The 21,872-nt window shown below is 39.1% G+C and overlaps 1 protein-coding gene across 2 annotated transcripts in view; it reads right to left on the bottom strand.

The window, feature by feature from the left end:
- The window catches only part of IL12RB2 (interleukin 12 receptor subunit beta 2), a 67,865-nt gene that overhangs the window by 18,521 nt on the left and 27,472 nt on the right, over positions 1-21,872 (bottom strand). For both annotated transcript variants that reach the window (XM_039838535.1, XM_039838536.1), the window contains exons 8-10: positions 18,806-18,885; positions 8,126-8,345; positions 263-463 (exon numbers count right to left, since the gene is read on the bottom strand). In XM_039838535.1, the coding sequence (XP_039694469.1) occupies positions 263-463; positions 8,126-8,345; positions 18,806-18,885 (501 nt within the window). The remainder of the gene's footprint in view (positions 1-262; positions 464-8,125; positions 8,346-18,805; positions 18,886-21,872) is intronic.

Below are 21,872 nucleotides of genomic sequence, written 5' to 3'. Positions count from 1 at the left end.
CAGCCATGCTCATTTGATTTATTCATTCGCCTTACATGGCACTGTGCCAGGCACATAAATACTAGAGTTTTTAGTCAACTGCCTGGTCTATAGCTGCGGTGTTGTATTTTGAGGTGCTGTCCTGATGGACCCTAGGTCATACCTACCCTTCTTCTCACGTAGCTACCCATAATTCAAGGCAGGGTTTTAGGTTACTGCCTGCAATTTCCTCAATAAATGTGAATTTAGTAACCCTCCAGAAGGAAGGTGAGCAATTAAATACCGGAAATCGAAGCAGCCATGTTGTGGGGGGGGCTCCGCAGCCAGTTCAGAGCGGGCTGCGGGACGACCCCTGAGTGGAGCGCCCTCCACTCCACCACGTACTCCTTGACAGCAGAGGCAGCTTTTCCGGGAGGATCCCAGGTCACCATAATGTTGTCCGCACCCTCTGAGTTTGCAGAGACTTGGCCAGGAGTCAGCAGGCCTTTATGGGGGAAAAGGGGAAGGGACGAAAACAAACCACAGCGGATAAAGATCTAAAACACACCGATTCATCTTAGCAAAGTTTTAGGAAGAATCAATTTCTTTTTAAAGACTTCGGGTTTACAGATTTAAGTTGATCCTACTTTTCAGTTCTTAGAGAACTGGCATCGTCAGCTTGCGCAAGGACTCTATGTAGTGTTATTTGTTCACTTTCCATTTCTGTGTCCCCAGAGTTACCTACTCTAGTGAATGTAATATGCATCCTTCTAACCCACTTTCTATATGTTTAGACATATATGTATCCTTGAAACTTAATGTTGCTTTGTGCTTGTGTACTGTATTTTCATGAACTGCTTTGGGAGTAAATCTAATGCTTTTTCTAACTTTTTTTCCATGAACATTATGTTTCTAGGATATAGCCCTCCTGCTGCTATATGTAAATTCAGCTCATTCCTTTAGACTGCTGCCTCAACCCCTACTTTGTCTAGTCTCCAAGTGACAAGAGGTTCTCTCCAACCTTTTACTAATGTGGATGAAAAGGGGTGCTGTAATAAATCATAAATTCTCAACTGGGCAGGTCACGCCCCGGATCTAAAACTTCTTAAGTGAAAGATTTTGAGCAAGCCCTGCTCATTATTCTTGTGCATCTAGGCTAACACACCTTTGAGATGCCAGGATTAAGAACCTTTGATGGCATAACCATCCTTAAGAAAGCCCATAATCTTCTAATCCAGTTCTCGCCTTGTTTTCTCCCATCTTCATGTAATCTTCCTTACATTCCCTCCTTAATTTCAAATGCATAAAAGAAGCTGCAAAACTTATTTTCAGGAGCATCTGAGATCTTGCTGCCTGGCTTGAGTCATCAGTTTGGCTCAAATAAACTCATAAAAATTCTCTACGGGTTTGGACTTTCTTACATTGACACTAACACAAACAAGAATGTAATGAATACTCTCTTGTATGTCCTCATGTGTGCCTGTGCAAGAGTGTCTCTGGCTATATATGTACAGAATTGCTCAATTATAGAGTAAATTCATTTACGTCACCAAATATGGCCAGACTGATCTCTAAAATAGCCAATCAGTGACAATCCAAGAAAAGCCTGAGAGTTCTTATTTCCCCACCAACACTTGGTATTTTCTGACTTTCTAATTTTTGACAATCTGGTACGTACAAAGTGGTATTTTAACTGTGGTTTTATTTTCATTTTCTGATTTCTTATGAGACTGAGCTTCTCTTCACATATTACTAGTCATCTGACTTTTTCCTTCTGTGAACTGCCTGTTCATATATTTTGTTCATTTTTTTCTGAGTTTCCTGTCTTCTCTCTGATTAGCAGAAATAGCTTTTATGTTCTAGGTATTCGTCACTTGTCAGTTGTCAAAACTAAAAATATCTTACTCCAATTTTTCGCCTGATAACTCTCTGATAACTTTATGATGTGTTCGTTGCACATAAATACTTACTCTGATGTAGGTAAATCTATGGTTTGTGCAGTTCGAGTCTTGTTTATGAAAGAAATCCTTCCATCCTGGGTTCACAAAGATACTTAACCACATTTTCTCTTACTGGCTTTTGGTTTTACCTTTCACATTTAATTTTTTAATCTAAATGCAGCTCAAAGGTTTTTTTAAGGAAACAAATTTTATTATTTTTTTCCACTCGGTGAGTCAATTTTTCCAAGTGTGATACCATCCCTAACATACGCCATGTTCCATGTATATCACTGGATTTGTGTCTGGGTCAGCTTCTTCACCAGAACACACTGTTCACATTACTGGGCTTTGCGATGTCTGACATTTTGGTGGGGAAAATCCTCTTCTCATTTTGCTCTTATTTTTTCAAAATGATTTTAGATATTCATAAAACTTTCTTATTCCATGTAGCTTTTAGAATCAGTTTATCTCCCCAAATTCCAGCTGGTATTTTTTTTTTTGCTAGAATAAGTTAGATTCATAGTGTATTTCAGGGAGAATTGATGCTGCTAAATGTTAAATGTTCCATTCATAAACATGCCGTTTCATTGAAATTATTCAGCTCTCCTTTTATATCTTTTAATGGAGTTTAAAAATTCCTTCTTAAAGTTTTCATGAATTCTTTGTTAATTTCCAGACACTTTACACTTTTAGTTTGCTATATAAACGGCATCTGATTTTCCACCGCTTTTTCTATTATTAATATATATGTGTTATTCTTTTTTCTGGCAAACCTGCTAATCTCTCTAATTAGTTCTAATAATTTTTCTACTGCCCTTGTTGAATTCTCCATGTAATATCTTATTAGCTGCATAGTTAAAATATCTCTTCCGTCCAATCTTGAAGTCTTTTCTTTTTTGTTTTTATCTTGTTGCTCATTTAAAAGAGAATGTGCCCATATATCTTTACTAAGTTGATGTTTGCTGCATGTTTTTTGCTAGAAAGTCTTAAAAAATAAAAAGTTTTTTAAATGCATAGTTCCCATATAGGTTATAGTTTTATAAAATACTGTTTATTTTCTAAAATTTAAAAACTTGATCTTTTTTCTACATTTGTTAAGAACGTGTCCCATTTTTTCTTTTCAGTATTAATGTGATATATTACATTGATGTATTTTTCTGATATGTTACATCTTTATATTCTTAGAATCAATCTTGCTCGATTATTCTGCATTGTTTTTATTTTTTTTGCAGAGGCTTTTAAAAAATAGACTTTTTAGAGCAGTTCTAGGGGTACAGCAAAATGAACAGAAGGCACAGAGGTTTTCCATGTGACCCCTCCCACCCTCTACTGCCCCCCACAACCTCCCTGACTACCAACATCCTGCACCAGAGGGGCACATTCTGTAAGATTCTTGATAAGTGTTTTCAAGTATTCTTTTCTCTTTTATTTACTTTATTCTCTTACTGGGACTCCTTTTAGGTGGTTGTCATTACTTCTCTTTCAATTCTTTCAGTGTTTTAAGTTTTCTCATTTTTCAACTACTTTCCCTGCTTTTCTGCCCTTAGGAAGAGTTTCTCACCCAATCTTCCACTCACTCATTCGATCTTCTGTTGAGTCCTTTCTGCTATCCAGCCTAATGGCTGAGTTCTTTATTTCAACAATTAACCTTTCCATTCTGGGACTACTCTTCATGGGGGAGTAGAGCTGTTGTTTTCTTTTATAATTGCCAGGCTCATGGGGTGGATGACAAGAGAAATCTCAAGGGCCAGCCCACTCACAGACACTCTTTGCTCTCATCTTCCCTCCCCAGTTAGTTTCCAGGGCTTCTTAGAAGATGCTCTACTCTGCTCTCAGGACTTCTCTGCCTCATAGTAGAAATGCCCAGACAATGACCGTATCAGAGCAACATGGGCAAGAAAAAGGAGTGCAATCGGAAAGTGCTAATTCCTCCCTCTGCCTTTATCACTACTGACGGCACTCAGCCATCCTGTGGCATCCTTAGGACTGGGCTTGTGGTGAGAGCCTGTAACCTACGTACTGGCTCTCAGGAACTGGAATTCCACAGCCATGTTTCCTTTATCTTCATTTGCCTTGATATCTGATGTCTTGGCTATGCCAGGAACTTTTTTTGAATGAAACGCATTTATTCGGTGAATATTTATTGAGCACCTATGGTTCATAAGACCCTTTGCAGGTGATGGGCTAAAATAGCCAACAAGCCTTTCTAACCACTGCTTTCTCTGGAATTAGCCAAGCAAATCAATGTGGCATTGCCCTGCCTCTGAGTCACCACACTCGCCAGGAGCCAGCCTGGATTTCCTCCCCTACGATGTCTGCCAGGGCTTGTTCTCTCCTTCAGATCTCTGCTCACGACTCACTGTCTCTCTGGGACCTTTTAACAGTAATTCTTTAGCCTCAATCATTCAACTTCCCATCTCCATCTTCACTGAGAGCTTCTAAATAGAATTATGAAATTTGTAAGGTAGTTTGAAAAGTGCCTAAGAGACAGGTGGCCGAGTTTTTCTGTCCACCGATTAGATGTATGATCTTAGCTAAGTTACTTCACCTCCTGGGCTCTCAGTCTCTGACATCTGTGTGGGCCCCGTTTATGATTCTACTGGCTTCTAACTTTTCCCATAGTTTCAAGAATTCTGGAGCACAGGGACTCATCTGAAATATTAATTATGTGTTACTTGTTGGCTGGTGGGTTTAGCACACATTCAATTTTCATCACAAATCAACAAAATCATTCTTGTGCTTCTTGATAATCAATGCTATGCCAGGTGCCTTTTACAATATAGTTGTCTCTACTTTCTTAAAATCAACATAATTCTGCCTGTTGGGGCATTATTTTCCCCTTCCTAAAAGGAAAGTAATATATGTGAGTAGTGTGAACATATATTAAAAGGGAGACACAAAATCAAGGTATGCTATTCCTACAGATCATTCAGAATACGTGTGAGATGAGTGACTGAGGATAGGATTATGCGATTGATTTACAATTTGTTCTCCAGGAAACTCCGAGATGCACAACAACTAGTATTGGATGGGTCAGGTATGGTCTTAGGAGAGGCAAAAGGCTCTTAAGAATACAAGATTTCCAGGACTAGGACCTTCGTAGCGACAGCTCAGTTGTAGAGAATGGTTTCAGTGTCCTACCTTACCTCCCCTATGTGTTCATGCTTAGTGAGCCTCATCCTTACTTAACACCTGCCCATTCTGAGCGGAAGAAGTGTTTCTTAAACTCTTTTCGTCGCTGGATGTCATCATTTTTCAAGCTCCCCGGGGGCCTCATTCCATCAATTATTCCCTCTCCCCTTTATCTTCAACTCTTCCCCACTCCTGATTCTTTTTTTCAACTTATATGCTTGATCAGATCCCCCTTTAAAACAAACCCTCAGGCCTGCACGCCTGCACTCTCTCACCTGGCTAACACCAACTTGTCCCTCCATGCACTGTTCACATGTCACCTCCTCTCCAAGCCCATGCTTCAGTTTTTTCTATCCCAGAGCTCGCTGTGCATACCTCTGATCTCACACTTATACTATACTACAGTCAACTTGCTTATATGTTTGCCCCTCCCACTAGGTTAAATATAACTGGAGAACCTCAACAGTATTTTTCACCTATTGCTGGATTCTAGTAAAGGACAACTGAATGAATAAAGTAGAGGCCAACTCAAAAATAATGAATATGTCGTTTTGAGAAGTTGTTACTAAATTTAAATAAAGAACTTGGGAGGGGCCCAGAAAATTCAGGAGGTTTATATCCCTAAGACTCATCTGTAGTGAGGTTTGAAGTATTCTGATATATTACATTTTAACAACGGCAGGATACTAAACAGTGGTATGAGTTCAGATTCCCCCACAGAATTTACTTTAAAAATCATACCTGTAGTACTTATCCACTGAAGAAAAAAATTAAAAATATAAAAAGCAACAGGGAAAGAAAATCACCTGTAATTCCATGATGCAGTGATGACCTCTGTTAACATTTTTATATATATTCTACTAGATTTTTTACTGTGTAAAAAATGTATACTCCTGTAAATATATATTTTAAATGGCATCGTCCTGTATACACTATTGAAAATTTATGGCTTCCTTTTCATGTTAATAAAAACACCACTACAGCATCACTTTAATGCTAGTGTAGAATTAAGGCAGGTGAGAGTCAGGATATATTAAACCAGTTCATTCTCTATTATTTCACATTTAGGTTGTTTGTGGTATTTTACTTTTTTAAAAAATTGTTTCAACAAACGTATTTTCACCTGCATTTTTAAGCACTTATCCTATTATATGCTAAGTATACGTTTCTAATGGTAACATTTCTTGGTCAAAAGATTCATTCATATTTAAAGTTTGTTATATATGGTCAAACTGTTCTTCAGAAAGTTGTACCAATTCACACACACACCAGTAGGGTACAGATTATCTTTTTCCAACACTCTCACCAATACGGGTTACACTGATTCTACCTACTCTTCCTTAGTTTGATTTGGTTTCTCCTGTTTTTTCAAAATTTGCATCTCATTGATTGCTAGTTAGGCTGAACATATTTTCGTATCTTTATTGCTCCTTTCATATTTATTATTAGAATTGCCTATCCATATCCCTTTATTTCTTATTTATTTAAAAAGTTGGATGGATGGATGGATAACTCTCCTTTTGCCATAAATGAGATATATACTTTTCTTAAATTGCTATTTATATTTAATGCTTAATTTATAGTGTTTTAAAAAATTTTATTTTACTATGCAGAAAGTTTAAGCTTTTTCCCCCCATAGTTAATCCATTTTTTCCTTCAGGTTTCTGTCTTTAGTGCCTACCCCACATGAGGCAGAGATTACCAGTTGCTTATCGAATATTCTCTCCTCATCTTCTTTAGCAAGGGAATGTTGCAGTCTGAAACATATTTCTGAGCCTCCTTTGCAGCTGGTTGTGGCCAGGTGACCAGTTAGACTCAATGACTGCAAGTGTGTTGTGTGACCTGGGGTAAAGCTCCTCAACAGTGAGAAGTGAGCCCTTCTCTTTTCCTTCTTTTCTGCTTCTTAGATGGAAATAGCTAGAGCTCTGGCAGCCATCATGGACCATTTTCATCTTGAAGGATGAAAGCCAATTTGGCAGAGGGAACAGAAAGAAGGAGCCTGGAGTCCTGATGCTGTCACAAAGCTGTCACACCAGCCCTGGCTTGTCTACCTCTGACCTTTTTTTATGTGTGAGAATAAATAAATCACTGTAGTCAGGCCTCTAGTAAAAGCAACCCTTACTCCTAAGAACGATTCATAACTCATATACCAACCCAATATTATATCAATATTTACTTGTATTTTCTTCTAGTTATTTTCATCTACTCTATCATATCTATAGATAATAGAGTTTATAGATATGCAACTGAAAAGATATATGAGGTTTAACACTGTGTATAAAATAATCATATTTTCGTAGAAGCTTCTTCAAAATGATTGCTAGATTCACATGTAGATAAAATCATTACACTGAATTTTAAGGGAGGATCTAATTATAGTTTTATTCTGTTATTCATTTTTGAAAAAAGTTAGGCCAATAATCTTGACATGAAATCCTTTTATAACACAGATCTTGATAAATAGCATTAGTACTCATCTTCTTGACTATGGGCTTTTATCTGGAGAAGTTATTTTTCAAAGAATGCAATTATAAAATGTATACAGCTAGTTGGGAGGTTTTCAGTGTAGATAATGAGATACATATCTAAATTTGTGTAATAAAGAGCTGTAGTACAGAAAATTTTTACCATAGTTTTATTACAGCCAGAATTTTATTTTAATACTATTGGCAAAATATATTTTGTTTGTAGGTGTAAAATGTTTTTTCTCTAGAATTTAACAACACATATTATTCTTGCTTCTAGAAAAATAAGCCAGATATTAGTGTTTGATGTAATATAACTAATATTTCCTTAATGAACATTTATTAAGCGCTTGCTATGTATTAGTCTCTGTATTTAATCTTACAATGACCTGCAAGGCAGGTAATATAATCCCTACTTTAGAGAGGCAAAAGTTGAAGCTCAGAGGTGTTAATTCACTTGTCCAAGGCTACTTACTCATAGTCTGAGTGGAAAAGACAGATTCTGAAACCTAGTGACTCCAAAGTCTAAATTCCTATCCTACTCATGCCAGGCCCTGAGCTGAGCCCGCAGAAGATAAGAGATAAGACACAGTTTCCCAAAGGCAATATTAAAGAAAAGTTGGTACTTACTTGCCCCACACAGATCCGTTATGTTAATACGAGTGGGCAGGGAACTGCCTTTTGAGTTAGCTGCAGACACAGCCACAGCCCAGCTCTCAGTTCTGGGAATGACCCAAGTCCAGGAGGTATGTTCTGTGATATTCTGTAGTGTAGTTTTCCCCCCTGCCACCTCTAGCAAGGTCACTTGATAGTGGAGGATTTTTCCTCTTGCCTCCAATACACTCAGATTCTGCAACAAAACACATTCACTTACTGTGTATGCTCAGACAAGGTCTCTGGACGCTCTGTGCCTGGACTTTGTGGCCCCTTGCAGCAGGCCATCTGAGGGATCTTTTTATTTACATCTTCTCATCTCCTCCACTGCATACTTTACGCGTTCATGCACCCCCACCATTTAGAAAAAAAATATCGCTTAACGTTTTTAAAGTTAATTCTTAAAACCACATTGAATTTCCTTTCCTGTTTCAAAATGAAACTTCCTAATAGTAGAAAACTGAATTACACCCAATGGAACAAAGGTGGGATTTAAACTCAGAAGATTGGGCTTTGAGTTCCAGCTCTACTAATCACCAGTTGAGTGACCCAGGGCAAGGCACTCAGCTCCTCTGAATCTCCATTTCTAAATTTGTGACACACACATGTATAATTTTTTCAGTAGTGGAACGCTGCTCACAAAATTAAAAACGTTTTCAAGAGCTAAACTAGTAAAATCCCTCCTTAGTGAATTGGATTAGCTGTCTGTGCTAGGAAACTAAGACATTGTTTATAATGTGTAACTAATGAGTTTTTGGAGCTGCAAAAATTCCAATGGAGATCATTTGAGAATAATCCCAGAAAGTAAGCAGAAAACTAATTATTGGTATTTTAACCCTGCTTGGATAAAGACCATAGGAAACAGAAGCAATGAAAATGGAGAGCTGCCAGGGCCAGCACTGGCAGTGCCTATCCATGCCTAGTGCAGGGAGAGAAAGGCTTAGCTCACCAGACTTGAGCATTCTAGTTTTCTTGGCAAGACTATTCCTTCCATGGGGCGTGGGGTGGCCTCAAGCTGCAGAAAGACACACCTTAGGATTGGCAAATACCCCTTTCTTTGATTCTTTACTGCCTAAGCAATCTTCTACTAATTTGGTTTCCTATGTAGTTTATTTTTCAGGAGAAGCTGGGCTAACATGAACATCTGGTTCACTTAAAATGTGTATTTTTCACTTTAAATGAATAGATTACTCTTCTGCTTATAATTTGGCTTCCAAAATAATTAGCATACTGAGAGAGAATGTTCCTATCTGCTGACTCAAGCCTTCTGGTTGGCCCAACAGCTGTATTTTTCACTATAAATTAATCCATGAAGTTTTTATTATATTTAGTCTCTGAGAACTTGATTAATGCTGATCCTATCCTAGGTTCTTCTCTGGATCCACGCGGCCCAAGACTAGCTCTTACACCATGATCAATGCACCAGGTAAATGCCATGTTGCTGAGGGCTCTTTGGGTGCACATTCAGCCTTTCTCTAGAAGACATCTTTGTGTACTGGCAAGAATCAAGAAAATTAGTGTTTCAAATGTCCACCACAGCTGATCTCAAAGGCCTGTTGTTTGCGAATTAGAATAACTGAATGCTCTTGAAATTGCGGTGTTCTAAACTGTTATTAATACATACCCTTTGTCTTAGGAGAAAAACTGGATAAATTAAAACAAAAGGTGACTAGGGAAGCCTTTCCCTCAGTTGTCTATCACTCTGTCCTTCCTTATGTCTTCTCTGGAGGTCCAGAGGTAGGACTATTACCACTCTCCCCATGCACCCCCACCCTAAGGCACCCTCGCAGAGTTAGCTGAGTTCACCAAGCCCCCCATTCTTGCCAGGGACCCAAGAGGCTTTGGTGCCACTCTGACAACTAAGGAAACAGAGTCCTAATTAGAAAAAACACCTTGCACATCAGCCTTTATTATCTTCCTCTCCTTGTTCTACATAGACACCTCAGCCAATCTTGTTTGACCCCATGGTAGAGTGCTGAAAGAAGCGGGGAAATATCCCACCATCTTGGATCCAATGAACTTGCCTCGGGACTTCTGTGGAAATCTAGCTAATCATAGTGATTTAGTACACAGAGGTATGGATCCAAAAGATGAGGGAAGGTTCCCAGAGGATAGTGAAGGGCCTGGACCCATACTCTTGCATTTTCCCCTCCATATCCTAAATTTTAGAGTCGAAAATATTAGTGAGAAGGAGAGGGTGGGGTTGAGGTAGTCAGACAAATAAATATGGTATCCCATGAGTTATGCTTGTATAAAATATCAAGCTCAAGTTTTGGGATAAAGCTTAACATCTCTCAGGTTAACTGGTCTCCTTAACCAAATTTGAAAACAGGCCTAACTTGTTTAACAAGGTCTATAGAACAAAAAAAAAATCCAATGAGCCAATAAGAAAACAAGTATTTATCTAGCTAGGCTCATAGCAACTGAAGCAACTGACAACAGTATAATTAGTTTGGTTTAAAAAAATAATAATAGAAACATAAAGTTTGCAAATAATGTATGTAATCCATCATTCCCAGATTATACCTGGCTCTGATAGTATTCTATTTCATCAGGACATCCGAACCTAAAGGGATTCTATAGGTTAACAATTAATTCAACATTTCATTTTATCAATGGGGAAACTATGTCCCAAGGACATGAAATGACTTAAGGACATGCAAGGGATAGTTGAGGGAGGTGAGAGTGGAATCCAGGGCTCCCGACTTCTAGATTAGTGACTCCTCTACCCCTTATAGTGGCGAGCCCGAGATGACGGACTGGTAAGTATGGGCTGCCATGTTTCACAGCTGGGATCTCCAGTCACCTTTCTGGCACAAAGTTGCAAAGGAACTCCTCTCATTATGAGATTGTGGTTCATTCTGATGTGTAGCAGCAAAAGCAGATGCGAGGTCAGCAAATTTGGGGAAGATGGAAATCCAGAACTTTTTTTTTCCTGAGACAACAAGCCTTGAGTCACAAGGAGACAAGCTGTGAACCCGGAAGAACTGTGACCTGAGGAGCAAGCTGGATCTTTCCAGGTGAACTTATTTTTACTCCAGTGTTCGTTTATTTGGGTGGGTGATAAGGGATAAGCTATTATGTATTAGGCCATACCATGAGCCAGGAGCTTTACATCTACTGCTACATTTAGTCCTTATCACTCCCTATTCCGATGAGGGTGCTGAAGCTTCGAGTGGTTAAGAAACGGACTCGAGTCGTCCCCAGAAAAGTAATGTGATATTTTAGTGCGCCCCCTGGTGGATTGAGTGAGGAAGGGGATGTCTGGACCTTTTTTGGCATCTCTGAGAGTGTCTGAAAGACCAGGTACTTGTTGTACCTACGTGGGCAGTGCTGAAGCTGGTCTCAAGCCACTGTTTCTACTGTCATTGTCACTTTCTCCTATTGGTAGGAGTATGCTACAAAGGAAAAGCTTTCCTACTGCCCCTCTTCTTCAGTTTTCTTTCTGCTCTGTCCTGTGGGAAATGATTTAAGTTAGTAAACTTAGCCTTTCTGATTTAAGTTAGTAAACTTAGCCTTTCAGGTTTATCTGAGAAGCAGAGAGTGAACGGCTCCCTCATAAACCTGTTCTAAGAGCTCTGCTGCCTGAAAAGGCTTTTAGCATCAAAAATAACTTGATGAATGTAACCCATGATAGGACGAAATCTAACACATGTCAGAAAAGTGGGCCTCTGTTTTTTGTTTTGTTTTGAAGTACATTGGAGATTGGAGGAAGGGTGTTTCTGTAAATTGATAAATTATTTCTACTTAAAACTTTTTAAAAACTACTGTACTTGTCATGAAGTAATATTTTACTTTGAACTTCCCCTGATGAAAACAAAAACAAAACCAGCTAGATCTTAGCCTGTCTCAAATAAAAGTCTATAATCAAGACCCCTTAGAAAGCTGAAGAATTTGAACACACTTATTCGTTCAGCTTTGTCTGTGAAGACCTTTTACTTGGGGGGTGGGGTGGGCACATCCTTTGCTTTCTTGCTCCACCATGTAGCAGCTGCGTGACATTGGACAAATTATTTTACTTCTCTGAGGTTCAATTTCATGATCTGTAAAAGGAGGATAATTCTATGCACAGCATAGACTTCTTGGAGGATTCAATGGACTGTGGGGAGTAAACTGTTTTAAAGAGTGCTTGGTGCATGTCAGATGTTAAAGACAGTGGGTGAGTTCCCTTCTCTCAGTTACTCTAATATAAAAATCATCATAATTGACATTTTCTCCATCCTACTCATATTCCTCTTCTGTCAACCTATGGAGAGCCAGGCCACCTCAACTGGCATATACCACAGCTCACCATTGTCATACAGTTGATTACGAAGTACATATAATTTTATGGGTTTGAGTCTGGGTACCTTAATTTCAGAACTCATGACTGCCTTCAGCAACCCCAGTCCAAGCGAAGGAGTGACTCAAAAGACAACCCTCATCTGGAAGTTTTTAAAAATCACTGTATTGACATGATCTATCTATGCATCTATCTTCCCACTAGCCTGTCAGCTCATCTTTGCATCCTGTGTCATGTGCAATGTTTGCCTCCTAACCATGACTTAGCAAACACTTTTCACAATTCTCTCCTTAATCTTAACAACAAGCTCATGTGCTATATACTTTATCATCTGCACTTTACTTGTGAGGAAAATAAGGTTAAGCACCGTGCTCAGGAACAAACAGCCATTAAGTAGTAAAACTGAACCTTGAACTCAGCACAGCTCTATCTAGAGGATGAACTATTAACCACTGTCATGCTAGCACTCAGCAGATATTCCCTGGGTGTTTTGTTTCACTGAATTGATTTAACTGATAGTCATACCTGATGGTAGTTATAGTTACCTTGTATAATTTCTATCTTGCTTTCAGCTAAAAAAAAAAAACAGCAAAATAATGGAAACTTTTGTAAGGGCAAAATTTTAACTCTCCTTCTACCTCTGTTTTCTATCTTCTGTTAATTCTCTGCTACATACGCTCCTATCTTTGTCATTGACCCTTTTCTGCTTTCCAACCAAAAATCTCTACATTATGGCTGGTATAATATGTGTGACACTAAGTAAAGGAAAGCAATCTGTCCTTTCTGAAACTATCTTCTGAAATGCTGTGCCAGCCTGTGGTGGGACAAGTTTTGGGAAAGGGAAGGACATAGAGCTGATTATTGCAATAAAACTACTGAAATCTTTCCATCTGCTGCTTTTGTATTTAAATATTGATTCTGAGATTGGATATCTCCTATAATTATATAAGGGCCTCAGCCTCCTGGCAGACAGTCTTCTCTAGGATTTACAGTAGGCCTTTGTCCTACATCAATATAAATCAGGTTACAAATAATACTGTCCACTTTTACTGAATCTCTTTCATATGAGGACAAAGAATTCATCTCTTCAGTTCAATGTGATATAGGTTGGAATAGTCTTCATATGACATAGAGAAATATAGGGAGAAATAGACAAAGTGAATGTACTGAATAAGCTGCCTCTGGTCCCAAAAGTCTTTCTGTAGCTGGTGTATGGGCTTATTACTTTCTCTTCTTGCCCTCTGTGGTTTGAGGGTAGCTGTTTATCAAAATGAATTAATTCATTTAACAAATGATTAAGAAGACACATCTTTTCACCACTTTTGTAACCAAGAGTCCCCCCATTGTCTTCTGTGTTGCTTGTCAAAGCCCTAGAGCTATCTATTACAGCAGGGCACCACTAGCCACAGGAAGCCATGGAGCCCCTGAAGTGTGGCCAGTCCAAACTGAGACATGCTGCTCTCTGGAAGGTGAGCTCTCAGCTGCTGTACCGGGCTGATGCTTAGTAGACACACTAGTTTTCAAATACTTAGTAGGAAAAAGAAAGTGTAAAATAGCTAGCTCACCAATAATTTTAAAATACCCATTATGTGTTGGAATAGAAACCATTCCAGAAATATTTGGGTTAAATAAAATATCTTTTTAAAATGAATTCCACCTGTTTAATTTTTTTAAAAAATATGGCTCACATTTGTGGCTTGTTTTATATTTCTATGGGATGGCGCTTCACTGCAGTGATCCTTTATATGCTGGATCCAAAGATCCCAGAGGGTCTCCTGCTGAATGTGCTCCCACCCTTGTCCTGGCTCACCTGCTTCTCTGGGGCCGGCTCCAGTACTATCTTCTGAGAGGTCCTCTCTGATTCCTCATCCGTTCCCCTGCTCTACTGTGTGAGCCCTATCATCATCCCCCAGCTGAATCCTGAATGCTTCCTACATGCCTGAGTGTCCTCATCATCCCCCCTCATTCCTGTCCTGCTAGACTGTGAGTTTAAGGATGAGGACTGGATTTGTCTTGCTCACTTCCGTATCCCTGGCATGTGGCACTGTCTAGTACTAAAGAGTAGCTGTAATAGATTAGTTTGAATGAATGAAGAATGAATTAATGAATGAATAAATTCACCTCATTCATACGGATATTCCTCTCCCAGGCCCATGGCCTCACGCATTAATTTCAGAAAGTCTGTGATTTGCTATGATCAAAACAGTGAGAGGACTTTGAAGAAATTAACAGAGGAAATGGGAAAGGTTAATGTGGCTTTGCCCATTATCATATCTTTTCATACATCACATATGTGTGTGCATGTGTGCGTGTGTACATGACGTGATTTTCTTCTTAAAGGATACATATTGTTAACTGGAAGCAAAGTGTACTGAACTCAGGGATTGAAATGCTTAATCAAAGCAAAGGAAACAATATGAAACTCTGCACAGAAGGAGATGATAGAGGGAATCTGAGAGACAGGACTGCTAACCCCGCCCGTGACAGGCTCTCATACAAAATGGGTTGTTTGTGACAGTGCAGTAATTTCTACTGGTTACTGCATTTATCGCTTTAACAACATCTAGGTGTTTATTATTGTATTTCATGGATTAGGTTGTACTTTTTGGCTTTGACATAAAGTATTTTTTTCTTTTAAAATTAACTATGGCAAAAAAATAGTACAGGATATTTTTGAGGAAATGAAGCTTTTAGAAAAACCTAAGGTGTGGGAAAATAAGTAACTCACATACTCACTCACATACTCACATTCATGTACACACTGATATTTACACACATTCACACCCACACTCACACCCACATATATCCACATATGCACCTTTCACACACTCACACTCACTCACTGCTATGGTCGGAATGTTCGTTTGTCCTCAAGGTTCACATGTTGGAATCCTAATGCCCAGTGTGATGGCATTAGAAGTGGGACCTCTAGGAGGTGAAAAGATCATGAAAGTAGAACCCTCATGAATGGGATTAGTACTTTTACAAAGAGACCTCACAGGGCTCCCTAGCCCTTTCCACCGTGTGAAGATACAACAAGAAGTCTGCAACCCAGAGGAGGCCCTTCACCAGACCATGTGGGCATCCTGATCTTGAACTTCTAGCCTCAGAACTTCACACAATAGATTTGTTGTTTAGAAACCACCCAGTCTATAGTATTTTGTTATAGTAGCCCAAATGGACTAAGACATTTGCATACATGCACTTACACACATACTCATATATTCATACCCACACTCACTCACATCCCTCACACATATAAAAGACTCACACACACTCACACACATATTCACACATACCCTTTGTACTCACACATATATAACACACATGCACAGGCATCATTCACATACACATTCCCACATACTTTCACACCCACACTGACACACATACTCACCCCACACACAGGGGCTATGCCCATTAGGCACCTGGTTGTTCTCCTCTAATGTAAACATCCTGCAACAATGAAAGGTCGCCTCATATTTCCCCAACTGCAAGAGAAACGTGCTCTCACTTTGTTCACAGGAGAATAGGTAATGGGGTTTTATTTGGGGCTTCCTTTGGGGCTAAGACCTGAAATTCCCCCTCTCTGTAATGTGGGGTGTCCCCTCATTGGGTTTCCCAGTATTAATCGCAGCGGGGGGTGCAGAGGGGGAAGCAACCCCACCACACATACATCTTTGCTTCCTTTCCTCAGTGAGGTCTGACTTGGGCCTCACCACAAAACACCTGATGTGGCTGCAGCGTTTCTTTCTAGTCTGACAATTAGATGAGTCCCTTGTGCCATGGTACCACCCTGTCAAATTCCCAAGCCTGCCTGAGACTGGCATGGGGAATCCTCAGTCAGACAAGTGGGACAGAAGCGGTTCTAAACAGAAAGGGCAGTGATTTCTGCCTGGGAAAGGCTCCCAGTAACAAGCACCATATTGCCCGAAATCCTCTCATTGGAAATCATATCCTCTCCCTAGACCTGCATTTGTAAAACGGGTGGTGGGACTGCATACTGCTTAAATTTCCTTTGGCTCTAGAAGTCTGTGATTCTGTGGTTTTGTGGTCCACAGCAGTCCTGCTCATCTCGGTAACTCTGGTCAGTGTTTTATTCTCACTTCAGGTGAGTGGCCTGTTTGGGGCCATTGAAGAAGCCCGGGATTTGGCAGGAAAGGATTTAATCCTCTAAGAGCCCTGCAAAACTGAGGACTAGGTTCAACTTTCCTTAAGGAGTCTCTCAGGTTGGACAGTCAAGGAAGGTTTTTAAAGCTGCCCTGTCTTGACCGCTATCTGGCTTCAAGTTATAGAAACTTCTAGAATTTGCATTTTTGGTTTCTTATCAAGCCAGTCTCAGTCCAAAGCATCTACAATTCTGGCTCCACATAAGGAAAGGTTTTCTAACGATAAGAGATGCCCATCCTGTCACGGATTGCCTACAAAGTGGAATTCTCCCCGTCTCAGCAGAGACATCTGTCTGTCCTGGCTGGAGTGGGGCCAATGTTTATGAGAAGAGTGGACTAGAAGAGGATTAAAATCTCTTTGAATTCCAAAACCTCATTGTAGAATCAAAGCTTTGTGAGGATTAGGAACAAGATCAAAATGAGAAGCAGAGAATAATTTGCACATGCACGTTTACTAAACATTACCTGTGGCTAATAACTGTTTATTCTGACTTAGCTCTGATAGTACCATGATCACGCCTGTTTAATCTCAGTTACGGTGAGAAGCACGACACTGGATGTGTAGCTTTCATTGTTAGGATAAAAATTTATGATGTAGTAATTTTCCTTTGGTGGCCCCGGTAATTTTTCTACATTTGCGTCCTCTCATTTTAGTTCAAGTACCAGTATCATTAATCTCATTCTGTAGAGAGAAACCCTGGAGTAGAGTGGAGTGAGATGGGACTAAAACAGCTTATCTTTTCAGATCACTGCTGAGGAGATTTTGGGAGGAGGAATCACTATGGGAGGAGGAATCTGGGGTTTAACCAGTCGCTTGCCTGTGAAAATGAAAACTTATAGCCAAGAATTGAGCTGGTTCTTCTGTAATATTCATGGATATGACTGCTCTAAGTTTCTTGCTTTGAGAATCGCCTTGCTATTAAAAATGGTTTTATTTCAAAATAAATTTTAAGCTGCAGTTTTAGTTTCAAAGTGAAGAACTTGATTATGACTCACCAAGCTATTTATAGAAGTCTCCTCTTCTACCAGACATTTTTTCATGTGAGATACAGGAAAAGGGAGAAAGCTCATTTGTTCCCTAGCTCATGTCTTAAATCTGAAGAAGATTGCAACTATCAGAACCTATAATGCTAACCCCATCATAGGACTATATATTCATTACTCTGACTCTTCTGGTTTTGTGCTCATCAGCTTCATAATTCCAAAACTATTTGTTTACCCTTAACTGGAAGAGGTGTAGTGAGAGGTTTGGGGGAAATAAGGAAATACAGAGGAGTAGCGCTCACCTGAAAACTCTTATTATGAGTATGCCAATCAGTAGCTGAATTCAAATAGAATTTTCTTTCAACAAAGATGAGTCATGATGTGACAGGAAGAGCTCTGGATGGGGTTTTGGTCCCAGCTCTGCACTTAGTTGCTGGGTGACTTTGGGAAGAACTTCCTCTCTCTGACCCTCAGTTTTTGTATTTGTTAAGTTGGGTTGCCTAGTACCCACCTGCAGGGTTTTTGTGCGGATTAAATGGAACGACAATGCCAGCTTTCAGCACTCTGTGAAATGTTCACATCCTGTCATAACATTAGGCCACACTGTTTTCCGGAAGGCTGTTCGATTTCTACTGTTTTACTACTATCCTCAAGGAAGAACTGCTTTCCTTTTCCTATTTGTATTGTTTTCTGCTATCATTTGTGACCACAACAAATATATTCTTAAATAGCCATATGTGCAGACTTCCCATGTTTAATTTCACCAAAAGCGAATAAGTCAGGTGGCATGGTTACTGCCGGGGCCATTGTATGTAGGGGAGAGAGGGGTGGGCAGAGAGGGGACAAGAGTCAGAAGAGATGGTGTAATAGGATGAGAGAGCGGACATGCTTGGTGATGGAAAAGGACCTTGATGGGAAAAAGATGAGAAAGTGGATGAGCAAAAGGTGTGTTGTGTGGAGGAAGGGACTCAATCAGAGCGCTCATCCTGATCTGGAAAAAGTAAATGATACGGAATCAAGTATCATGAGGATATGGCTGAGAAAATGAGCTCCAACAAGGTCTGTGAAGCCTCACGTGAAAGCCACTATGGAAATAAAAGGTCTTTTTCTGTCCTTGAAAGGTATCGTTCAAATACACAGTTCTCTTCACATGTCAATGATATCTCAATAAAAACAAACAAATATATAATTCTCCTGAATTTTAAGTTGACACTGAAAACTTACCTTCCAGAAAAGAGAAATCTGTTGTCTGTTGTAGCCAATGTTCTGTTTCATGTACCAGACATCTAATGTCCCAGTAGGCTCTGTTTTGAAGGGGAAAAACATATTTTCATATATACACACACACACACACACACACACACACATACATATCTCCATATACAATATGAAACCTTTAAAAGTTACTTAATAAATGATTCTGGGAGAGTAGGAATATAATATCCTTTGTGTCTCAGCGTTTTTCTTTTTCTTTTGTTAAACAATGAACACGTATGTATATCTTTGGCCATAGAAAGCACATAGTTATTTGAAAAACAAATTTTTAAAAAATGATGATGCAGAAATCAGATACCCAGCTTACTCTTAAAACATGTATTAATAAAATAACTCACAGAAAGTATGTGTGGTTATTTCTTTTTTATTAAAATGCAGGAAAAATTCTCAGCCAAAAATTAAGACAAAAATCATAAGGAAAACATTTTTTGATCCTGTAAAAGTACAAAATACAAATGATAAACTTTGTGTTTATCGCCATTCTTGACCTTATGTTGTAGGATAATTATTTGGTTTTATGATCATTAGACAATGATCTACTTGAACAGAAGGCCTAGCTCATGTATCTTAATATTTCTCCTACCTAACACGGTGCTTAGAATTTAATAGGCTCCCAGGAACTCTTTGTTAAATGATTAATAAACAAATCAGGCAATATTATCTACTTGATGTTAAAACACAGGATGACATGATAGAAGAAATAACCAGCAATCTGTAAGACAATGGTCAAATAGGTCCTAATTTAATAGGAGAAAGTTAAATATACTTGAAAGGAAACTGAATAATTGACTCCTGTAAGTGAGAGTGTGTGTGTGACAGAGAGAGACAGAGAGAGAGAGAGAGAGAGAGAGACAGAGACAGAGACAGAGACAGGGCAAGACAGAGTCAGAGACACATAGACAGACAGAGACAGACAGACAAAAGAGAGACAGAGAAAAAAGAAGTAGTTTTATTTCTCCTCCCATTATCAGATTTTTTTTTTTTTTTTTTGATTTATAGCCAGGGGTGGAATCAACAGAAGCAACCCCTGAAAACAGGCTTCAATTGTACTAATGTAACTTGTTTAATGGTGACATTTAATAGTGCATTTCAGGCGAGGTTACAATAGGTTTCCTCTTGGAGTAGCAAATTCTATTTGACCAGATGGATATGTCCAGAAGAGTAAGTCCTACCTGAATAACAGAAGACAAGTCCCCAAGGAGAGGAGAAGCGAAAGAGAGAAAGGAAGGGAGCATGTACCAGTACGTATTATGGGCAGGTCCCGTGTGGGCTCATTCACAGTCACATCTCATGTCCTCTTCACCCCGGTGACGTACATAGCTTTAATGCAGTGGTTATAGTGTGAGCTCCACAGGCAGACCATCTATGGGTAAATCTGTGATCTTAAACAAATGCTAACTATGTCCTTAAGCCAGTTTCCTCATCTGTCAAATGAAGATCATAATTCTGTACATGAGGCTATTGTGAAAATTTTAATGAAGAGTGCTGACGTTTGGTAAGCACTCAGTACATTTTTCTGTCATTTTCTTCATTTGAAAACTGAACTGCTGAGAGGCAAAGAAATTGTTCAAGGTCCGAGAACTAATAATCAGAGAAGCCAGGCTTTGAACACAAGTCTGTTTAATTTCGTAGCCCGTAGCCTTCACTATGTACAATGAGAAGGCATATGATTTCTCTACCTAAATTTCCATCACCCATTAGGTGTGCCTCTTTCATGTTCTATTCTCTTCCTTTGTTACTTCCTTTTCCTGTCTCTCTCATCCTCTTTTCTTATCTCTAAACATTTACTTCTTTTCTTCCCCCTCTCCTTCCATCAGCAGTAGTATTTACCCTTGCAGTGAGGACTTAGAGGTAAGAAATACATAACATAAGATATCCTGAAAATGCTCTCAGTTCTTCAAGATTATGAAGAGTGACCCAGGAATCAAGTCAAGACTTTTTTTTTTTTTTGCTAGTCCAGATGCAGAAAAGAAAAAATGCACAGGCAACAGAAGGACAGGGAACCTGACATTTATTAACCACTTATCATGTGCTAGGTAATAGTTGGACACTTCATGTGCATTATCTCAATCCTCATACATTGCAGGGGGTGCATGTGATTCTACCTGTTTTATAGCTGACAAAAGTTAAATGATTTACAAAAGACATACAGCTGGTAAATGGCAAAACTAAGAGCTGAGTCCAGGTCTCCAAAGACCTTGCTCTTACATTATAGTTCACTATATTGAGTAAAGATCTGAACACTTCACAAACCAGGTAATCCAGACATTGACACATGACCAGGATATGGAAACTTGGCTGTGCTCAATGTCAAAGCCAGTTTACTTGTCCACAGAGTTAAATGTCTTCAGTTAATTACATGTTGGTAAGAAATTTAAAGGGAACACTCATTGTCTCATTAAAGATCTACAACCTACCATATTATTATAACACTGAGAATCGAATTCTAGAATCATACTCTCTTCAAAGGAAAAATTGCAAGTGAAAGTGAAATCTGAATGGTGCCCACCTGCAGTGTAAGCCGCTATGGGAGAGAAATCATTAGTTGAATCTGGATGAGCTTCAAAGTGTAGAATTTTATGACCAGAGGTGTCAAACCACTGCTGCTTAAAGCTAAGTAAGGGCTAATATTAAAGAGAATCTTTGATATTCATCTGTCACAAAATCACTTAAAGTTCTAACCACAGTGTTTTCTAGTGAGAGGACAAAACTATTATAGACAGGTGAGAAAAGGAAAGTCAAAGGCCAATATGCCCAAGAGATTACAAAACAAATGGGCACAAATGATTAAATATACAAATATTGAGAAATAGAAGTCAGCTCTTCTGAGGAGAAACTACTTCCTATGTAAAGGGAAATACTGTGGGGTTAAATAGAGTCACTAATAGGAAAAAAAAGGAAGATCCTAAATTAAGCAAGAGGTTGGATTAAATGACTTAAATGACCTTGAAGGTTCTTCAACTCTAAAATCTCAAGATTCTAGGATTCTATGAAACAATATGTACATTAAACAAAT

Source organism: Pteropus medius, unplaced genomic scaffold, assembly GCF_902729225.1.
Source record: "Pteropus medius unplaced genomic scaffold, Ma_sr-lr_union100, whole genome shotgun sequence".
NCBI classification, from domain to species: Eukaryota; Metazoa; Chordata; class Mammalia; order Chiroptera; family Pteropodidae; genus Pteropus; species Pteropus medius.
The sequence above is the reverse complement of the archived record's forward strand: the minus strand, read 5'-3'. Positions and strand labels throughout refer to the sequence as shown.